Below are 19,919 nucleotides of genomic sequence, written 5' to 3'. Positions count from 1 at the left end.
TTTTATGATGATGCTGAACATGGGGGAATAACATGCTGGGTTTGGGAGCTTCTATTAAGCAAAACTGAACACAGTAGGAACTAAGTTGCAATAATTGCACAAAATAATAGTTAGAATTCTGATGAAACATCACCAACTTGAAATGCTAACTCTATTTGTTTCTCCACAGATGTTGTCAAACCTACTCAGTGTTTCAAATGTACAAAATAAGAGTAGTCAATTCAGATCATCCAGGCTGCTCTTTGGTTCAATGATTTCCAGCATTTTTTGGTTTTATTTCAGATTTCCAGCAACCACAATATTTTCTTTTTGTATTAGTAATGAAATCATGTTTGGAATGCTGTGTACACTTATGCACCCCTTGTTGTTGGGAATATGTATTAGTCTAGAGACAGTGCAATAAGATTGGTCAGGCAGATGCCAAGATTACGGTTTTGACTTATAAAGGAAAACCTAAAGTAAACTCAGATTATTAGCTTTTACAGAATGCATGGGGATGAGATAGAGGTGTTCAAATTCTACAAGGAATAGACAAAGTAAACTGATCATTTTCATTGATAGATTAAACAATGACAAATTTTCAAGATAAACAGGAGGCGCATAAAGGGAAAACCTGGAAGAAAAGAAGTATTAATAGGAAGATTTACTACAAAGATCCACGATGCTAAACTAACAATAGCATCAAAGTAGTACTGGATAATTTTTACTGAGCTAATTCAAATCAGAAACCAGAAAATCCTTCTCTCCTATATTGTGGGAAGGGTCTGAAGTCTGCCTCCGGATATTCACCGAACGGCTTTTTAGGTTAGCGGGAAGTAAACTGGTCCCACCTTACAGATGCTGCATCCACAAGTGGATATATCGCAGGGTGCGATTCATACTTTGTCCACCAGGTGAAAGCTTTGCTAATACGCAAAGTCAGCCTCCCTCTGACTTTTTCATATTCGGAGAGCACGGGGGTTTGGTTGTATAATAAAGATTCAAAGCCGACGTTCGTAAAGCACTCAGGAAATCTAACTCACAGAGCGAAAACTTTGCACCCCACTTTCACACTGGACTGAAGCTAAATTCTAAACATTTTAAATGATATTGAAGAGGTGTAGCACTATTTAGATACAATTCGCTATATTCAAAGAAAATCAAATGTGTGTGTGATTACCAAACTCATTTGCACTAGCTTGGGCACCTAAATTGCTATATGTGAAGGCGCAAGTAAAACTGTAGTTGTAAAATTAAAGATAATAAAATGTGAGGCTGGATGAATACAGCAGGTCCAGCAGCACCTCAGGAGCACAAAAGCTGACGTTTCGGGCCTAGACCCTTCATCAGAGATGCTCACATTTTATTATCTTGGATTCTCCAGCATCTGCAGTTCCCCTTATCACTTGTAACATTAAAGCTAGTTTTGGATTCCTATCGCAATTGGAAATTGCAAGAAATGCCGTTTCAAAACAGCATTTGCTCATCTGAGAAGGGGCTCACTCCCAATTTAATCTATTCATTCACAGGATGAGGGCGTTGCTGGCTAGACTAGCGTTGCCTATTCCCATTGTTAAGGGGCACAGTTAAGAGTTGACCACATTGCTGTGAGTCTGAGTGACATGTAGGTCAGACGAGGTAAGTATGGTACTTTCCTTTCCTAAAGGACATTAGTGAACCAGGTGAGGTTTTTTTTTCTCCTGGCATGGTTATCATGAGACTTTTGATTTCAGATTTTTATTGAATTCAATTTCCATCCAAGTCAATGGCAGGATTACCTCCCAACCCCAGCAAGCCTCTTGATATGGACGGCATCCAGTTGAATATCGCATCTCCAAGCTCCTACTACAATGTTTCTCGCCTCTTAGAATCTCCCTCCCTGTCCGAAGAATCCCCTATTACCCAAGCTTGAGACCAATTCACAAGTTTCTTCCTGCCACCAGTCCAAACAACCGGCTATTCCCATTGGTCATTCTTCGAGTGGAAAGAAGAGGGGGATTGATAGAGATGGGACCCTGACAGTCAAATGTGCGGAGACCCTTTCTGCGGTTTGGAAAAAAAAAGCAAGGTGAACATCAATACAACAAAGCAGAGACAGGGAAGCAAAAAGTGAACGGGGACGGAAAGCTGAGGAGGAATGAAATATATGTTGTCAAGCCGGAACTGGGCCCAGGCAGGTGACCCAGTTCTATCCAGGTCCTAGGGATTCTGTTCCTCCCTCCTCACTTTTTCTTTTTTCAAAATCAGAAATATCTCTGCAGAAACGCGCCACCTTTTGAAATGCAATCTATTTCACTTTCCCTAGCAGTTCACCCGCTGAGGAAGCGCAGACAGACTTCCCTGTTTCCCGGTCAGGTGTTACATCAATGAAAGGAATTCGGGGCTCATCAATGCGAATAGGGGAAGGGTATTGACTGCGTGCCCCCTACCCTCGTCACAAAATGACAGCGAATAAACTTGAAGAACTGAGGTCTTATGGCGCAGTGACAGTAACGGAACCTCTGGCCTGCGTAAACCCAAATTCAGGACCCACCTGCTTTTGAGGTGTGCAAAAACATCTTTAAACATCAAAAGAAACGTGGGTAGTATTCGTTCTTTCAGTTACGGCCCTGGGTAAATTGCGTTTCACACCCAGCAGTAGGGATAATGGACTATATATGTGATATGACATTTGTTTGTTCTGCATGGAAAAAGACTGTTCGCAGACAAATCAACATTCCGCTCGTTTCTAAAGTTGAAGTACACTATCAAACGAGTCAAGGCCTGTCTCAGAGTCATATCCTTCCTCTGCAAGAGAGTTCTGGTTTCCAGATCATTCCGAAAAGGAAACCACCTCCCATCCTTTAATGTCCCAGCTCTCCGGGAGTTTCAAAGTGCACTTTCTGCGCTTTCTGGAAAGCGGGATCAGCATTTTGGCTGTGATAGTAGGAACTGCAGATGCTGGAGAATCTGAGATAACAAGGTGTAGAGCTGAATGAACACAGCAGGTCAAGCAGCATCAGAGGAGCAGGAAAGCTGACGTTTCGGACCTGGACCCTTCCGAAACGTCAGCCTTCCTGCTCCTCTGATGCTGCTTGGCTTGCTGTGTTCATTCAGCTCTACACCTCGTTAGCTCTTTTGACTGTGAGCTCTTCAATCTGTGTACCCTTGTGGTCTCTAACCACTACTACACGCTGTTGTGGGGCAGCTGAAGGATGAGATAACACTATTGAGATTGGAATCTCGGCCTAATCTTCCTATGTTTCTTATAAGAAGTGCTTTTAGCCTTGAGATAGAATTTTTAAAACATCCTAGTGGCTTTTCCAAGGGGATTCCTCAGAAAGCTATAAGGAACTCCATATATTAAGGTCAATGGGATATTCAGGTCCCAGCAAACAATATGATTGCTCCCCCTCTCCAAATTAGTTTATCTGCGACTTCGGTTCTATTTATTGGTAAATTCTAACCTTGTGAGTAATTATTTCCGGGGAGATTTAACTTGTTTTGTTTAGTTGATAGGCTCACACTTTAGAGATGTTGCATTGTATTGAGACGTCAGATTGTTGCTGCATAAAATGGGCCAGTGGCTCCATTTCCTGATTAGATAACCCGGCAGATTTGAGGAATGTGGCAACTTCACACGGTTACTGGCCAGTTCTATGGAACATCTCACCTTGTGTTGAGCACAAGCTGAGTTTAACGGGCTCCCCACTCTCCCCGAGCTCGTACTTGAGCCATCTGTCATGGTACTTCGTCTCGGCCGTCACCACCGGCAAGTAGCCCCACTTCTTGAGGAACATTCTCGGATGGGCGACCCCGAGGCTGCCCGGCAGCTCCTCCTCGCACTGCCAGCGAGGCGCCTGGGCACACTCTCGCAGCGCCAGGTTGCGGAACTGCCGCCGAGTCGTGTTGACCGTAGCCAGGCACCGGTCTACCTTCGGGTCTACCTGCTGGAGGCGCAGCTTCCTCTGCTCCGTCCACTGCCACTGTTGCGACGGGCTGGTCAGTTTGCATGCGCCAACCAACACCGTCAGGTTTTTGCCCAGCAGGCACCGTTCCTTGGCAGCGTGGAGGATCAGGAATCCATCTGTGGGGAGAAGGACCAACATGCATTTACATAAACCAGTTAAAACACATGGTTACAGTGTCAGAAATCAGTCATCAAGGAAGATATCTTCCCTCCCATAAACAGCTGCAATTCAATTTGTATTTGGACATGACTGTTGCAATCTGGAGCTAGACACTACGTTGTTACAATCTGTATTTGAACATTGTTACAATCTGCATTTGAACGCTAATTCTTTGCAAACAGTATTTGGACATTAATTTGTTAGTCTGTATCTGGGCACTACTTCAAAAACAATTCAGTGTCTTCACTGCACCAGCTGCACAGACAGACCAATACAAGGAATACGTCTCGACAGCAGTTCCATCACTCTGGCCTCTATCGAGACCATTCCGTTAAGCTTCGATCCCGAATTGACAGAAAACACATGCCCCCACCCCTATATTTAACTTGGAATGGTTGGAAACAATTGCACATCATTCAACTTCACATTAAGCTCAAAGACATCGGGATGAGCACCAAACCAACCAGATGTGTATCCCGTGATTGTTTGGGGGATGGGGGGAGGGAGAGGGGGCTATTCTTTCGGCTAGGTGATTGTCTCTGTTCCACTCTCTTCACCCCCTCCCCCGCCCCCAAACCACTGAAGCGGCTGTAGCCTCTAACTGTACTCAATGATTAGACAAGTGGCCGCAGTGCCCCGAGGCTACCGGTCAGAACCAATCCAGATCGGAACCGGAAGACATCGGTATTATGTTTCAATTTATTCCACCAAATCGAACAACTTTGTTGCAAACTGGGGCCAACAAACTGCAAACTATCTCACAATGTGTTAGACATGCCGGGTCTGCTACAGCGTACAGTTGTGTACAATATAAAAAAAAACTCATTTCCGTTCGTTCCTTTTTTAAAAGAAACTGCGGTTGGATTTGGACTGCTGGCAAGGATTAACGTGGAATAAGGAACACAGATTCCTATACAGCTATTGAGCACTGCTGAGTTTAATCCACTTACCAGATAAAGCCAGTAGCGTAAACGTAAAAACCACGAAGAGAGGACTATCCATTTTTACGATATTCTTGTAACTAGGTTACATGCTACCCTCAGCACAGATCGCTGAAGCTAAGCGTCGAAAGGAAATGTGTCTTCAGGGGAAAAAAAAAGTTGGTGACGACCACTTCCTCCTATTCAATCTCTTTTGAATCTTTCATGTCAGAGTGTCATATTGTGTGATTTCTCGGAAATCATCCTAACCCTCATGGTCACACATGGCGAGGCCATCTCGGATTTGGTTAATTGTGATGAGACTGTCAAAATTGATTACTTCTATCCCAATTTCGGCCATGTCGCAATTGTGATATTTTTGTGCAATCTGTTCTCTCTCATCATATATGTCTGTTAGCACAGAAATCAACAAACTACTCCATCTGTACAATTGCTGGATAAACCCACGCTCCTTTCGCATGTTGAAGTCAGTACTTTCAAATTGCACAGTTGGAATGTTTTGTAAACAAGTTGTTGTGGAAGACCTGTTGACATTAGTTACAAGTTAGATCCTCAGCTCTTCAAAGACAGGCATTTAAATCAAATGGCAATTTTTGTGACGATTTGTGTAGTGACAGGTATTATTAAAAGTAGGACCCAATGAACCACTTTCTTAAAATGGAAATAGAACTGCGCTCGTAAGAGTCAACAGTATTTTATTAAATAGCATTTTCATACTAGAACACTCATTGACAGAAAACGAATTACATTCTATGGTATATTTAAAGAGTTTGCAATAAATTGGGTTGGGGGATTGACTCTAGTTCAGTCAGAGTTTTTACAGCATGGAAAAAGACCATTTGGCCCATATGTCAATGCTAGTCATCAAACATTCATCTACTCTAATCCCATCATCCAGCACCTGGTTTGTGGTCTTGGGACTGTGATGTTAATCTAAATATTTCTGAAAGGTCTTGGGGATTCCCGCCTCAACCACCCTAATTCCTGTTGCTTAGCACTGACATAGTTTAGTTAGATGTATGCATTAATTGAAATTAATAATGGGAGTAAGAACACATCATTGTAACTCACTCTTGCTCCAGATATTTGGTTTCTTATTAAAATATATATTCAAGAACAAGATTTCAAAAAATCATTGCATTTATTGTCATCATACACAAAATTTAACAGGGATGAACAAAAACACAAATTATCCTGTGCAGATTCTGCACTGCTTTCTGTAAACAACTCATTAATGTAAACAATTTCCTGCACATGACAAAAAAGGAATTTGAAATATGTCTCCTCAAATGGAACACATACCACGTAGCTGCATATAGAATAAAGCTAAGTCAATGTTTCATATTTTTAGGCTTCCATTCTCATTATACATTCCATACAGTTCCACATTGCACTTCTTGTCTGCCAGAAGGAACAAAATATTGATACTACTTCACAACATGAGACAGAGAGAGAGAAAGAGCGAGAAAGATCCTGTAAGTGTTAACCACAGGGATTTGCTTAATATCTAAGAAGCGCGTACATTTAGACAACCCCCATACAAATACATTGTCAAAGACATAAGAATACATATACTGATTGTTTAACATTATGCATCTTGATTGCTAATTAGGATTACAAATATGCATACAATTTAACACCATATCACAAATAAAAACCTGCATCTACATTGCATACAAAACATTTACAGTTTTAAAATATTCCAGAATTAAACAGTTATTTAAAATTCATGAATAAAACACTTGTGCATTTCAGCAGCAAGACAATAATGTGGTAAAGAAATAAAATTCACCACTTATGAAATAGCATTTTCACATGTATATATTAATAACTCACATCAAGAGTTGTGTGCAAGAGTTCAAAACACAGAAACAATTGATAAAGGGTTCAGTGTTGTACTTCTATCCAAACTCTTTATCTCTCAAAGCAAGTTCAACAGGCACTGCTTTTCTTAGACCATTGGGTTTGCAAGTATTGTTTAGCTGAACTTAACATAAAAAAGGCTTTAATTAGACAGAGATAATATTTCACATAAAGTCAGTTAGCTGCATTTTCCTATAACAGAATTTAGGAAAATATACACGACATTCATTCAGCTATCTTTAATCAATCCAGCAAACACTTTTTTTCCTGTTGTGTTGTGACTAGCTTCTGCGTTTACCATGTATCACCTGTCTACTGGAAACGATTCTTGTTCTTGTCTCTCTAAGTAATATGTTTCATTACTTCAAGAGATAATTTACCTCGTGTCCATGTAACTTAGAATCAAAGGTTTTCATGAATGATGATAGATTTACTGTCTAGTGTCTGCTGAGATTGTGCTCTCATAAAGGCTTAGCGCATGGTGTACAAATCCATACTGTTCACTTGTCTGAATCATTCCTCCTCTGTAATCAAAGCAAACATGTTAAAATAAATTGGATTTCTGTCAAAATAAAAATGAATACACATAATTTTCTGAAATTACATTCAAAGATTATCAACATTTCATAGAATCCCTGCAGTGCAAAAAGAGGCCATTTGATCCATCAATTCCACACTGATCCTCTGAGGAGCATCCCATCCAGACCCAGAGTCCTGTCCTATCCCTATAACCCAAATCATTTATCATGGTTAATCCACCAAAATTGAATATGCCTGGGTACTACAGACAATTTACCGTAGCCAATCCACCCATCTTTGGACTATAGGAGGAAACCCATAGAGATGCAGGGAGAACATGCAAACTCCATACAGACAGTCACCCAAGGTTGAGAATTGAACCTGGGTCCCTGGCACTGTGAAAGCCATCATGCCACCCATCAGTTTTGGCATCTTTATAAGAAATGAAGGAGATGAGAAGAGTAAAGAGCAGGATATGAAGGGAATGGTAATGGGGAGAAAATTACAGTTCTGGCATTTGAATTTAAATTTTGTGGCAGTACATATCAATGACACTCACCACTGACCTTGAAAATAATTAGCCACAAGGATCTAATAATCTCTGTGGCATGAATTTCCCCTTTCCTGATTCAAACACCAGTATCACCAGCTCTCAGCAAAAATGTTATTATTAAACAAAGTGAGCAACTCATCAGATTGAAGTATTCTTTTAGACAGCTAACTAGGAAACAAAAAACACTGATTATAATTCACTTTACATACATTGTATACAGAATTAAATAATTGGCTGGGTTTGTGGGATCAAGCCAGAAGCTGAAATTTCACAAACTCTTAAAAATCATGATGTTGACATTTCACCATTAGAAAATTAGCTTTCAATGGGGAGAAAAGTTGTGTTTAGGAGTGGGGTTAACCTATTACATCTTTGAAAAAAGGTTTTACAGCATACATGAAAATTTAACCTTTTCGTGAGGTTTACACCAAGATTATTAGTATTTAAGGACTTTTTTTGATTGGTCAATTATTTCTCCTTGAGTTCTGTCTGTGGGGACTTCAACAGCTTGCCCTGTGAAGAATTGCAGAATCACTGATGACAATATATTTGGATTTCCTCATGTAACTGTGCCTATGTGGATTTCAGAAATCACTGTAAGTTTCACAAGAGTAAAAATGGTGAACACTGACCATTTCACTGTCATTACAGCTGTAAAGTTTGGACTTTGCCATTTTCTCTAATTACTCTGCAACCTTAATTAATAGGGAATTGCAATAACACTGAATTAAAAATTCCTGAACTGATAAAGGACAATCCTTTGTACAATTAATCATTTCCCCCATAACTCTTGTAATATACAAATGAAGGGAATTATGAGCACATATCAGTTCAGGTTTTGAGTTGCTAAAAATAAATTAAATTAACTCCCAATTAACTCCCAATGATTATTGAATTTACAGATCAATAAATGATGTGCTTGTTACCTGAACTTTTAGTTGGATGCTCTATAATCATAACCATTTGTATTGGCATCATAAAAGCATTGGTTTGTCATGACAGTGAAGACAAATAATGAGCATATGAATTACGCAGTGTTGTCTGTCATCATCACAATAAAGACAGAGAAATCCGATGAACTAAAATAGCTCATTTCTCTCAAGTTTGAGTTTCAACTTAAAATTAATGTCAAAAACTGCTTTAACTGAAATCAGGTTGTATGTCCACCAACTGAGAAATCAAGTAAAAACTTACCAACATTTCAAAAAAAGCTGGATTAATTCCTAAAGCATCTAACCACCGAAAAGCAGCCCTGGAAGTAGTCAGTGACATAAGAAGACAATGATTTGCACTGAGAGGACAGTGGACACATCTTGTAGTTTAAGTTGTAGATAAAGTCAATGTTCTATCACTTGCCTGCAGGGGCATGAATCAAAGATGTACAAACTGATAATTTTTCAGCTTTAGATGTCTGCGAAAGGAATGGTAATACCTAAGTCCTGAATTTATTTCCTGGAAGGGTTGGGTGCATTCACTTCCCCACTTCCAAAAAAAAACTGATTACTTCATAGTTTAATTTGGTGATTTTAGACATTTTAGCACCTACCATTAATTTTGATTCTTGTTCTAGAACATTATAGCTGATTTAGGTTTAAAATTAAGACACATATAGTCATGATTAGATTTTTACATGATTCAGTACTTCTTATTGTGAACTTAATCTGGGGCCTTAAATCCCATATAAAGCATGCAAGATTTGTGAACTGAATTCCTTTACAAGACATAGCCAGAATAAAATCAGCTCATTTATGGAACTTAAAATATTTCAGCATGAATAATGCAAGAATTAAGGTACTCTAAATTCCAATATTTATTCTAACAGACATAGGAAAGAACAACATTTACATAACAGAGTGAGGATGGTTTGTTTTACACTGTCTTTGAAATGTTCATCTTTGATATGAGAGACGGTGCTATCATGAGACTGTCACTGGACCAGTAATCCAGAAATTCAGGTTAATGCTCTGAGACCAGGCGTTAAAATCCCAACAAGGCAGCTGTTGGAATGCAAATTCAATGAACAAATCTGGTCGCAATGATGTTGGTTATTGTAACAAAGCCCCATTCGGTTCATCATAGATAACAAAGTGTGGAGCTGGATGAACACAGCAGGCCAAGCAGCATCTTAGGAGCACAACAGCTGATGTTTCAGACCTAGACCCTTCCAGCATCTGCAGTTCCCATTATCTCTCCCATTTGGTTCATTAATGCCCGTTAGGGAAGGAAATGTGACATCTGCACCTAGTCTGACCAGTTGGGACTCCAAACCAACAGTAATGTGATTGATTCGTAAATACCCTAGCAGACCACTTAGTTCAGGAGCAATTAGGAAACACATGCTGATCTTACCAAAAATGCCCAAATACCATGAAAGACTAAAGGAAAGAAAAAGTGGGAAGTTCAGTGGATTATACCAGGTTTGTATCAAATTAAGAAAAGTCAACATTGGCTCAATTTTATCGAGCAGATTGGGGTGAGCAAACAATTCCAGTAAAATGTAACGATTCAGAAATTGACTGCCGTACGCTCCATTTCCATTAGTGAAGAGGCTGGGACATCTCTTACTCATGTGTGATTGACCTTTGATGATGTTTCAATCTTCAATCACTTTGGGGATCATGTAGACGGACAACATAAGAAATCCCGACACCAACCTACCATGAATTTTGTCTTCGCCATAATAGTGGCATTGTGCAAGATATTCAGAGGGACAACCCTCACAAGACACTGAAGCTGTTCCCAATACTGGATGGTACATCCAATACTTGGGACTTGGCTTATTTTCTCATTCTTTTGCTATACTGCATAGTTATAGCTCAAGTCAACTTGAAGAACTGAGGACTTTAACTTATTTGCAGCATAAATTCATAATTAGAGTTCTAATAGAATGAGCTAAACAGACAGATAACAGTTCATAACAAGGCTAGTTGTGATGTGGAGAGAAAAATGCAGAGAAGTGACAGAACAATAGAAGTTGAGTAAGAAAAGACCAGTTTCCAGCAAAACCTAAGACATTTCTCTGGCATAGAAAGTAGTGTGAAATTAAAGCTATGCTGTTTGCATATAATTCTCTTGCTTGTTCAGAAAGATGCCCTTGGGTCACTGTTGCATTTTATCTATTCATAATCAGCATCCTTCATAACTCAAATGACCTGTCTTGTGCATTTTTAGATTAGCAGGATAAGTTACTTTAGCATTATTTAGAGTGTCAGTGGGTCCCCGGCAACGGCGCCATTCTGTCTGAGCATTTTGCACCAAGCATGAATCACACTAACCCTACAGAAACCTGGAAAAACTCCCATGTAACAACTGAAGTGCCTCTTCAAATATTCAGTCAAATTAACCATGCAGATGTTTCAGTGGATATTTCAGAGTCCTTCGGCTATTCAAGTCCGGGGTTTTTGAAATCAGGATCCTGAAAACAATTACTTCAACAAGTTGAGTTTGGTCAGTAATCATTATTGCCATTCTTCAAATGCATCATTCAGTATGATGCTGACATCAGAAAATAGTGAGCTTCTCCTTTTTCCCCATTTTCAAAGTTCCCTTGGCAGGTATATCTACGGAATAAGATGCTGCAAAACATCTGTTCTTAGTGAGGTATGGGGATCTCTCCATTTAAAACTTCATCAGATTCTGATGCACGTTATAGGATTTGCCAAAATCTTTACTCAGTTATCTATGGGCAGCACACTCGGATGCACTATTATCCAGAAAATTGATTGAATAAGCCTTACCAATATTGTAGCTGCAAGCTCAAGAGAGAGGCCAGCTAAAACAAATTCAAAGCCATCCATCATCTATAAATCTCAGATCAGGAGCATGCACCATTTAACTGAAAAAAAGGGCTGGTGCAACCACACTTCAGAAGAACAACCAGGACAAGGCCAACCAGCTGCTTCATCAATACTCCGACACCAAATTCAATATTCACCCCCTGGCTGATGATAAGCCTCATGAAGGCTACATCAGCAGCTGCTGGCAGCTCCACAAATTTCAAGGGTGATCATATTGTGTATACAACCTTTCAGAGAAGGAATACTTCCTCATCTTAATCTTAAAGGTCTAGCCGTATCCTGAGATATGTCCTGGTTCTAGATTCCCTAAGGAGGGAAGACATTCTCTTTGAATCTAGTTCTGCAGTTCTGAAGAGGGGTGACTTGACCCGAAATGTTAACTCTGATTTCTCTCCACAGATGTTGCTAGGCCACCTAGGCTTTTCCAGCAATTTCTATTTTGATCTCTTTGAATCTAGTCTGTCCAGCCCCATTAGAATTTTATACTTCTCAATCAGATCCCCTCTCGTCCTCAACGAATTCAGGCCCAGTTGAACCAATCTTTCCTCATAGGATAGTCCTGCCAACTTTGGTATCAGCGTAATGACTCTCTATGCACTCCCTCTATGGGAAGAATTTTTTTTATGTAGGGGGACCAAAACTGCACACAATACTGTAGGTGTGGTCTTACCAAGGCCCTGTATAACTGTGAGACATCCCTACTTCTGAACTCAAACCTCTGCAATGAAAGCCCTATGCCACTTGCTTTACCAATTTCTTGCTGCACCTGCCTGTTCACTTTCATTGAATGGTGTATATGGACACTTAGGTTCCTTCGTACCTCTACACTTTCCAATGTATTACCATGCAACTAATATTGTTCCTTTCTGTTTTTCATACCAAAGAGTGTAATTTCACATTTATCCACACTGTACCGCATTTGCCCACTCACTCAACTTGTCTCAATCACCTTGACTCTGCCCTGCCTCCTTCTCATAACTCTGAATCTTACCTAGTTTTGTATCATCAGCAAACTTGGAAAGTTACATTTGATTCCCTCATTCAGGCCATTCATGCATATCGTGAATGGGATCATATATTTCCATTTCATCAGTCCTGGAATCCCTACCTTACACTATTCATCATCGAAGTGTTTTGAAAGGAAGGCCAATCACTTTGCCAATGTAGCGTTGCTAACATTAGGCAAAACATGAAAATATACTAATCTTCAAAGGATATAGTGATCTCAAATTACTCTCTTCTAGTATAAGCCACTTTTATCATACCCTTTATCCTGACTTCCAATGGTCCATGTGAGCAGTTAATAAACTTCCTCATCTCAAAGATTGATCCTTTTCTTTCCCCAGCTGCATTTCCTCCTCTGGAACCAACTGATACCTCCCCATCCAATCCCATCCTGCTATCTCTATATCTCCCCAGTAGCTCTTAGCTTTCATCATTTGTTCATTACCAGCATAGTTAATCTGCTTCTGATTTAGTTGCACACTTTTTGACATCTCTCTTCCTCTTTTATCTCTCCTATTCCCATCAGAAGCACATTTCAGGAAAGTCTACCTTTGGCCATTTATTTTTCTTAAAATATTTCTTGCTTCTTTGTCCTTTGGAGGATGATTTCTAATGGAAATGGCTGAATGGCAATGTTGATAGTTTGAAAAACTTTTGTTTTGAACCACTATACTTGAAGTTGTACCAAACGTTAAAGTTTATTTTTGAAGTATTTGCAATGCAGGAAATCTGTGAACACTTTTGGGCCCCTTAGCTAAGTGAAGATGTTAGCACTGGAGGCAGACCAGAGAAGGTTCACTAGGCTGATAACATGGAGTTACCTATGAGGAGAGGTTGAGTAGGTTGGACCTGTACTCATTGGGAGTTAGAAGAATCACAGATAACTTTATTAAAACATGCAAGATCCTTAGGCAAATTGATGGGGTAGATGCAGAAATGTTGTTTCCCTTTGAAGGGCAGTCTAAAACCATAGATCTCAGAATAAGGAGTCGCATATTTAAGACAGACATGAGGAAGAATTTCTTCTCGCAAAGGGTAATGAGTCTGTGGAATTCTTTATTGCAGCGGACCGTGGAGGCTGGATTATTAAGCATATTCAAGGCTCAGATAGACACATTTTTAATCAGTAAGGGAATCAAGGGTTATAGGGAAAAGCAGGAAAGTGGAGTTGAGGATTATCAGATTAACCATGATCACTGATTGGCGGAATGGACTCGATGGGTTGAGTGACTTACTTCTGCTTGTACATTTTATGGTCTTATCCCAATTGACCTAGGTTTCTGACCAAGATTGATAGAAAGCACAGACCAGTTTTCTGCACTGAACAAGAATTAACATAATTTGCAGGCATTTAGTCTACAGCACAGCTTCCAGCAACTACTACAGGAAAGATGACTGGTTTCCTTCAGGTTTAAACAGAATTTTTAACTTCAGAGAGCAGACAGTTTATGGTCTAGTAGAAGATCTGCACCATTACAAAATAATGGTTTTTAAAACAGCTCTTTTTCATTTCAGTCCACTGAAGTCTTTTAATTTTAGATTACATTGCGGCCTTTATCTTGTGTGACAGTAAAAGAATATTGATCAATATTGTGATCTTGGCATGATGCACTTTGAAATTTTAAATATTTGGAATATTGTTGTTGATGCTATTTGGAAGAAATATACATTACATTTTAAGAAGAGGCTGAATATGCCATTACCAAAGGATTTAACATGATTGCGCACAGCCTTTGTAAATAAAGCACATGGAAGGTTGTACATGTTTGGAAAAGCTACAATTCCAGCACGCACTGCTTACTCACTCCTGTGTTCTGCTTTTTTTATCGGGGCACTGGCGTTACTAATTCAAACAGTGTGAAAGCGTTTTTTTTAATAGTCTATCCAAGAATACAAAACACAATAAGACCAAGGGTAGAGCTGCATATGTGTAGGAATACAATAACCAGTGACAGTGAACGAATTATTTTATGAAACACAGAGGTTGTATTATTCATTGATAATTGGTCAGTGTGGCCATCATTACTGAAACTATAAATAGCAGGTCAAAAATGACAAAGCTTCATGTGAGCTACATGGTGTATTAGAGAAAGAAGCAACCTTGAAATCACTTTGAAGCATTCATCATTCTCTTTTGTCTATGCCCCAGGGAAGGGGAGGATCCAGTGCTACAGCAGCCCATGTTAGTTATGTGGAGGAAGTCAGAGAATTTCTGTTGTCTGGGCTGACAGAAATAAATAATAACTACTTATAGCCAGCTGAAATTGAACAGAGTCTGCTCAGCACTCATCCAAATCAGGCAGTCAGGGCTCTGTGAATGTCATTCAACTATGAATTGAATATTGAATGAAATCATAGCCTGATTTGGACAGGTACTCTGTTTGCTCAGTGATAGATCCTTAGGAAGATGGTCTTGAACACACTTCAGTGGGAAATAGTTGATAAATCACCCCTTGTCATTTTGTGGATGAATCCACCTTGTTTCCACCAAGGAAGCAACTTTCAATTCCCTCACATTTTACTTACATGTCCTGTTGAATTCAACAACTAACTGCAAAATTTAAAGAAAAAAAATCACAGAATTTGAGCTTCATTGGTTCAGCCAGCATTTCTTGGCCATACTTAATTGTCCTTGACTCGGTGATGGTGCATCGTATTCTTACACTGCTACAGTTGATATTGTACATGTATACCTAAAGGTAAAGCAGTCACAGTACCAAAGAGCCATAGATCTGCTCTCCCATGAGAGATAGACAACTGGCAGTGGCTTAACCTCATGGTCACCACACCACAGGCAAGGGAAGAGGTTGAGATGAAAGCCATTCACACTCACCTCAGCCAGTGCTGGAACTGAATCCATTCTGTTAGCATCACTCTGTATCACAAAGTAGCCATCCAGCCAACTGAGCTAACCCATCCCTTATGCTTTTAGAGAAGGAGTTCCAGCATTTAATTCCAGCGCAGGTGAAGAAAAGGCAATATGTTCCCGTGCACCTGCTCCCTTGCCCTACTGGGCAGTGGATGCTGCAGGTTTAGAAGGTGTCAATGAAGGTGATTCTTGTGCAGCTTTTAAATGGTACACGTTGCTGCCACTGTGCATCAATAGGGGATGAAGTGATTATTTAAGGTTGTGAATGTAGTGCCAATCAAAGAGGTCTCTCTTGTCCTGGATGGGATAGAGATTCTTGAGTTTTGTTGGCGTTGTACTCATCCTGAAAAGTGGAAAATATCCTTCATACTCCTGACTTGTGCCTTGCAGATGGCTGACAGGCTTGGGGAATAAAAAGAAGAGTTGTTCATGGCAGAATCCCCATTCTCTGACCTGGTCTAGCAGCTACACTATTTACATGGCTGGTCCAGTTCAATTTTGGACAATGGTTATCCTTAGGAGATTCATGGTGGGGAAGTCAGCAAAGATATTGCCATTGAAGATCAAAAGGAAATGATTAGATTTCTCTCTTGTTGGAGACTGCAAGTGCATGGCATGAATGTTCCTTGCCATTTATGAGCTCAGTCATGATGTTGTCCATGTTTTGGTGCATGTAGGCATGGAGAGCTTCAGTGTCTGAAGGGTCACAAACTAAACTTACTTTTTTCTTCACTCACAAGATATTAGTGTTGCTGGTACACCAACATTTATTGCCCATCCCTAGTTTTTCTTGAGGAAGTAGTGGTGAGCTGCCTCTTGAACTTTCTTGAATTGTGAAATTATCAGTGAACATCACCACTTCCTATCTTTTGATGCAGAAAAGTCCTTTGATGAAGCAGGTGAAGATTATTAGACCTCAGGCACTGCCCTAAGGAACATCTGCAGAGATGTTCTGGGACTGAGATGATTAACAATGGCCATGTTCCTGTGTCACATGACTTGAATCAACGGAGAGCTATCCCCTGACTTCAGTTTTGCTCATGCTACTTGATGCCATGTTCAGTCATGCACTATCTTGATGTCAAGGGCATCACTCTCCTCTCACCTTTAGAGTTCAGCTCCTTGGTTCATATTTGGACTTAAGCTATAATGGAGTCAAGAAGTGTATCTTATGGAACACAAACTGAGTGGTAGTGTGCACCTGTTTGCACTGTAAAAAACACCATCCATCACTTTCTTGATGATCGAGACGAGACTATTTATGCAATAATTGATTAGAGTTGTCAGTGGCCAGTATATTACTAGGCAATTTTCCACCTTGTTGGGTAGAATTCAATGATGTAGCTGTACAGGAACAGTTTGGCTAGGGATGCAGGTAATTGTGGAAGACAAGTACTCCATATTATTGCTGGAATGTTGTTAGAATCTACACCCTTACAGTGTCTAGACGCTTGAGCTATATCTTGATATCATGTGGAAGAAATTTAGTTTAGAGCCTGGAAAGTTGCTGGGAACTGCATCAGGATGTTGAGATGATTCATTCACCTGTCACTTCTGGTTGAAGACGGTTGTAAATAATTCAGTCTTGATCTTTCCAGTGGTGTGCTAGGCTCCCCCATTATTGAGGATAGGAATACTTGGAGAGTCTCCTCCTCCAATTAGATGTTTAATTATACACCACCAAACAAGAATGGATAAGATGGACTGCAAAGTTTTGATTTTACCTGTTGGTTCCGTAATCACATTGAAAGATTGTTTTGATAGGCAGCAAGTTATCACTGTCACACATTGATTGTTTTAATTGATTGAGAATGCATGGAGACGAAAACATTAATTTTCAGGGGCATCACCATTTTGGTTATTTGTTTTGTGATCTTTTTGAAGCAGGTTTGTTTTGTATATTTATTTTGCTAATTTAGGGAACAAAGATTAAAGTAAGAAAATTATGCTCTTGATTTTCAAGATGTCACTCTCGTGAATCACACGATCAGTGGAGCAATTTATTTTTGCTTCAGTTTGTGCTCAGTTCAGCTCAGGTTCAGTAACAAGAAACAATTTTAATTCAACTTGTGCTGGGCAAAGTTTTTGAGATGGCTCATTGATGAGGAATTATATTACAGTTGAAGCTTTACAGAGTATTTAAGATCTCAGCTATGTATAACAACATGCCAAATTTGAAAGTACCCACTTTTTAACGCAAAACTGCACTTTATCCTGAGATATTGCTTTGTTCTCCAGGCCTGTCCTGATTAGCAATTATGTCCGATGGTAGGGCACAAGATCACACAAAGTGTAGCATTTTCCTGCCACTAATATAAACAGACTCCACTACATCCTGTCTAATCATTAGGTAGCAGCTTCAGTTCTATAGATGTGACTCAAGGATAGAAAATTTCCCTGCTTGAACATTCCTACAATTACAAACAGGACCAGCTGAGATTCATTTTATTGCCCTTGTTTAATTCAGTTTGTCATAATCATTGTAGCATTACACATCCATGATCCTTAACTTACAAACTCATAGTTTTCTATAAAGAAACTTGACAAATGAGACATTCTATATTTTTAACAAAATGTTGCTAATAACTTGAAATCGGAGCTGGCAATACAAACCAGTCCATTTTTCCTTCTCATCCCACACATCATTCCCAACTAAGAGGATGGGTGGGTGATCTCCCTAGTCTTTATTTAAGCTGGTCATGAGTTAGGGAAATGGAGGTGACATGTAGACACTGATGACCTCCAATGTTCCTTTCCTTCTTAATATGAGACATTTCGTTTTGACTGGGAATCTCCCTAATTGCTTGACTGTAATTGAGAGATCATCATAAGGGGAACTCCACTACGGTGTGAATATTCAGCCCACTCCAACAAATTATTCCCTTTCCAAATAGCACTTTTATGAAGAGTGAAACTTGATATCATTTGCATTTTATGGCAAAAATACTGCAAAATTTGCAAAATGACTGAAGCATTCAGAAACCAAAGAAAATTAAATGGCTAGTACCTGCTACAAAGGCTGCTGATTTGTATAGTAGCTATTATGCTGCATTTAGTGATATTCCAAACCACGTATTTAGATTTTGTCAGGTTTTGATGAATTGCTGCCTGATTTATTTGATAAATGAGGATGGGCTCCTGAATGTTGATTAAATAAGGTTAAATTGTACTTGATCAACATAGTTACCGATCAACTGTGGAGACAGCTGGCCATTAAAATCCACATAATGCTCCACTCAAAATTTCTCCACCTCATTGAAACTGTTCAATGAACCTTTTAAGAATTCTAGTCAAACTGGAAGCAAATTTCTGTGATATATTTCATTAAAATCATGAAAAGCATTATGCTATTGTCCAGTTAGAACCATAGGTTGCAACAGTACCCTTGTCAAAAATTACATAGCGGCTGTTATCATAGACTGACAGATATTAGGAAAAGCCCAATTTGCTTGGCACATTGAAAATTATAACTTACGTTTCAGCCTAAATGCTAATCATTAACTGTTGAAAACAGACACCAATTCCCCAATTCTAAAGTAAAACAGACAGCTGCAAATATTGGAAATCTGAAACAAAAACAGAAATTATTAAAGAAACTCAGCAGTTCAGGCAGTACCTGTGGAGAGAAAGCAGTCCAGTTAGACCTACTGAGTTTCTCTATTAATTTTTGCTAATGTCCCCAATTTTAAACTTGGCTCTGGGTGAGGTTTGGAAATTAGGCACGCAACAAATTGTCCCCTTAGCAATGTGTCATTTCAAAGATTTTAATGCCTGTGCACTGACAGAACAGACGCAGCCGGTTTCCTGACTGAAATTGCCAGGAAGCAGCTGCTGGGCTGTGGGAAAGATCTCAGCTTCAGGTGAGTTGTAATTTAGGAGGACTATGTGATCAATGGTATAGTAGCTGGAGAGGTTTGACCTATACAGTTGACGGTCTAAAAAAAATCACTGTCGCACTTTTACCTTTAGTATAAGGCATTGGAAAGTTTTCTCATTGACTTCCATCTCCCTTCTAACTACTGATATTATCACCTGCCTTTAAAACCCTCATGTTCATGTCTGGATTATGGTTGTGGTGATATCTCCAGATTCCAACACTCGAACTGAGCTTTAGCCTGCAAGTCAGGTGAACAGGTATCTGTTAATAGTGTTGTTGATGGCATTTTCTAACACTTTACTGAAGAAATTAGAAGCACATATCCACATGAATTACATTTGTTCAACACATTGCTCTAAAAACTTCATTCCAATTCTCTCAGAGAGTCATTGAATCTTTACATCATG

At 39.5% G+C, this 19,919-nt stretch overlaps 2 protein-coding genes across 3 annotated transcripts in view; both read right to left on the bottom strand.

Annotated features, from left to right (window-relative positions):
- Nucleotides 1-5,144, bottom strand: part of ptprb (protein tyrosine phosphatase receptor type b) — a 114,610-nt gene extending 109,466 nt beyond the window's left edge. For both annotated transcript variants that reach the window (XM_059652487.1, XM_048548990.2), the window contains exons 1-2: nucleotides 5,039-5,144; nucleotides 3,632-4,045 (exon numbers count right to left, since the gene is read on the bottom strand). In XM_059652487.1, coding sequence (XP_059508470.1) covers nucleotides 3,632-4,045; nucleotides 5,039-5,090 — 466 coding nt within the window. In that variant the 5' untranslated portion in view covers nucleotides 5,091-5,144. The remainder of the gene's footprint in view (nucleotides 1-3,631; nucleotides 4,046-5,038) is intronic.
- A 1,007-nt stretch (nucleotides 5,145-6,151) lies between these two features.
- LOC125460908 (receptor-type tyrosine-protein phosphatase R-like) overlaps nucleotides 6,152-19,919 on the bottom strand; it is a 200,263-nt gene continuing 186,495 nt past the window's right edge. Inside the window, exon 14 of the mRNA XM_048549118.2 lies at nucleotides 6,152-7,416. Within this exon, the coding sequence (XP_048405075.2) occupies nucleotides 7,323-7,416 (94 nt within the window). The 3' untranslated portion in view covers nucleotides 6,152-7,322. The remainder of the gene's footprint in view (nucleotides 7,417-19,919) is intronic.

This window comes from Stegostoma tigrinum, chromosome 18, assembly GCF_030684315.1.
Source record: "Stegostoma tigrinum isolate sSteTig4 chromosome 18, sSteTig4.hap1, whole genome shotgun sequence".
NCBI lineage: Eukaryota > Metazoa > Chordata > Chondrichthyes > Orectolobiformes > Stegostomatidae > Stegostoma > Stegostoma tigrinum.
The sequence above is the reverse complement of the archived record's forward strand: the minus strand, read 5'-3'. Positions and strand labels throughout refer to the sequence as shown.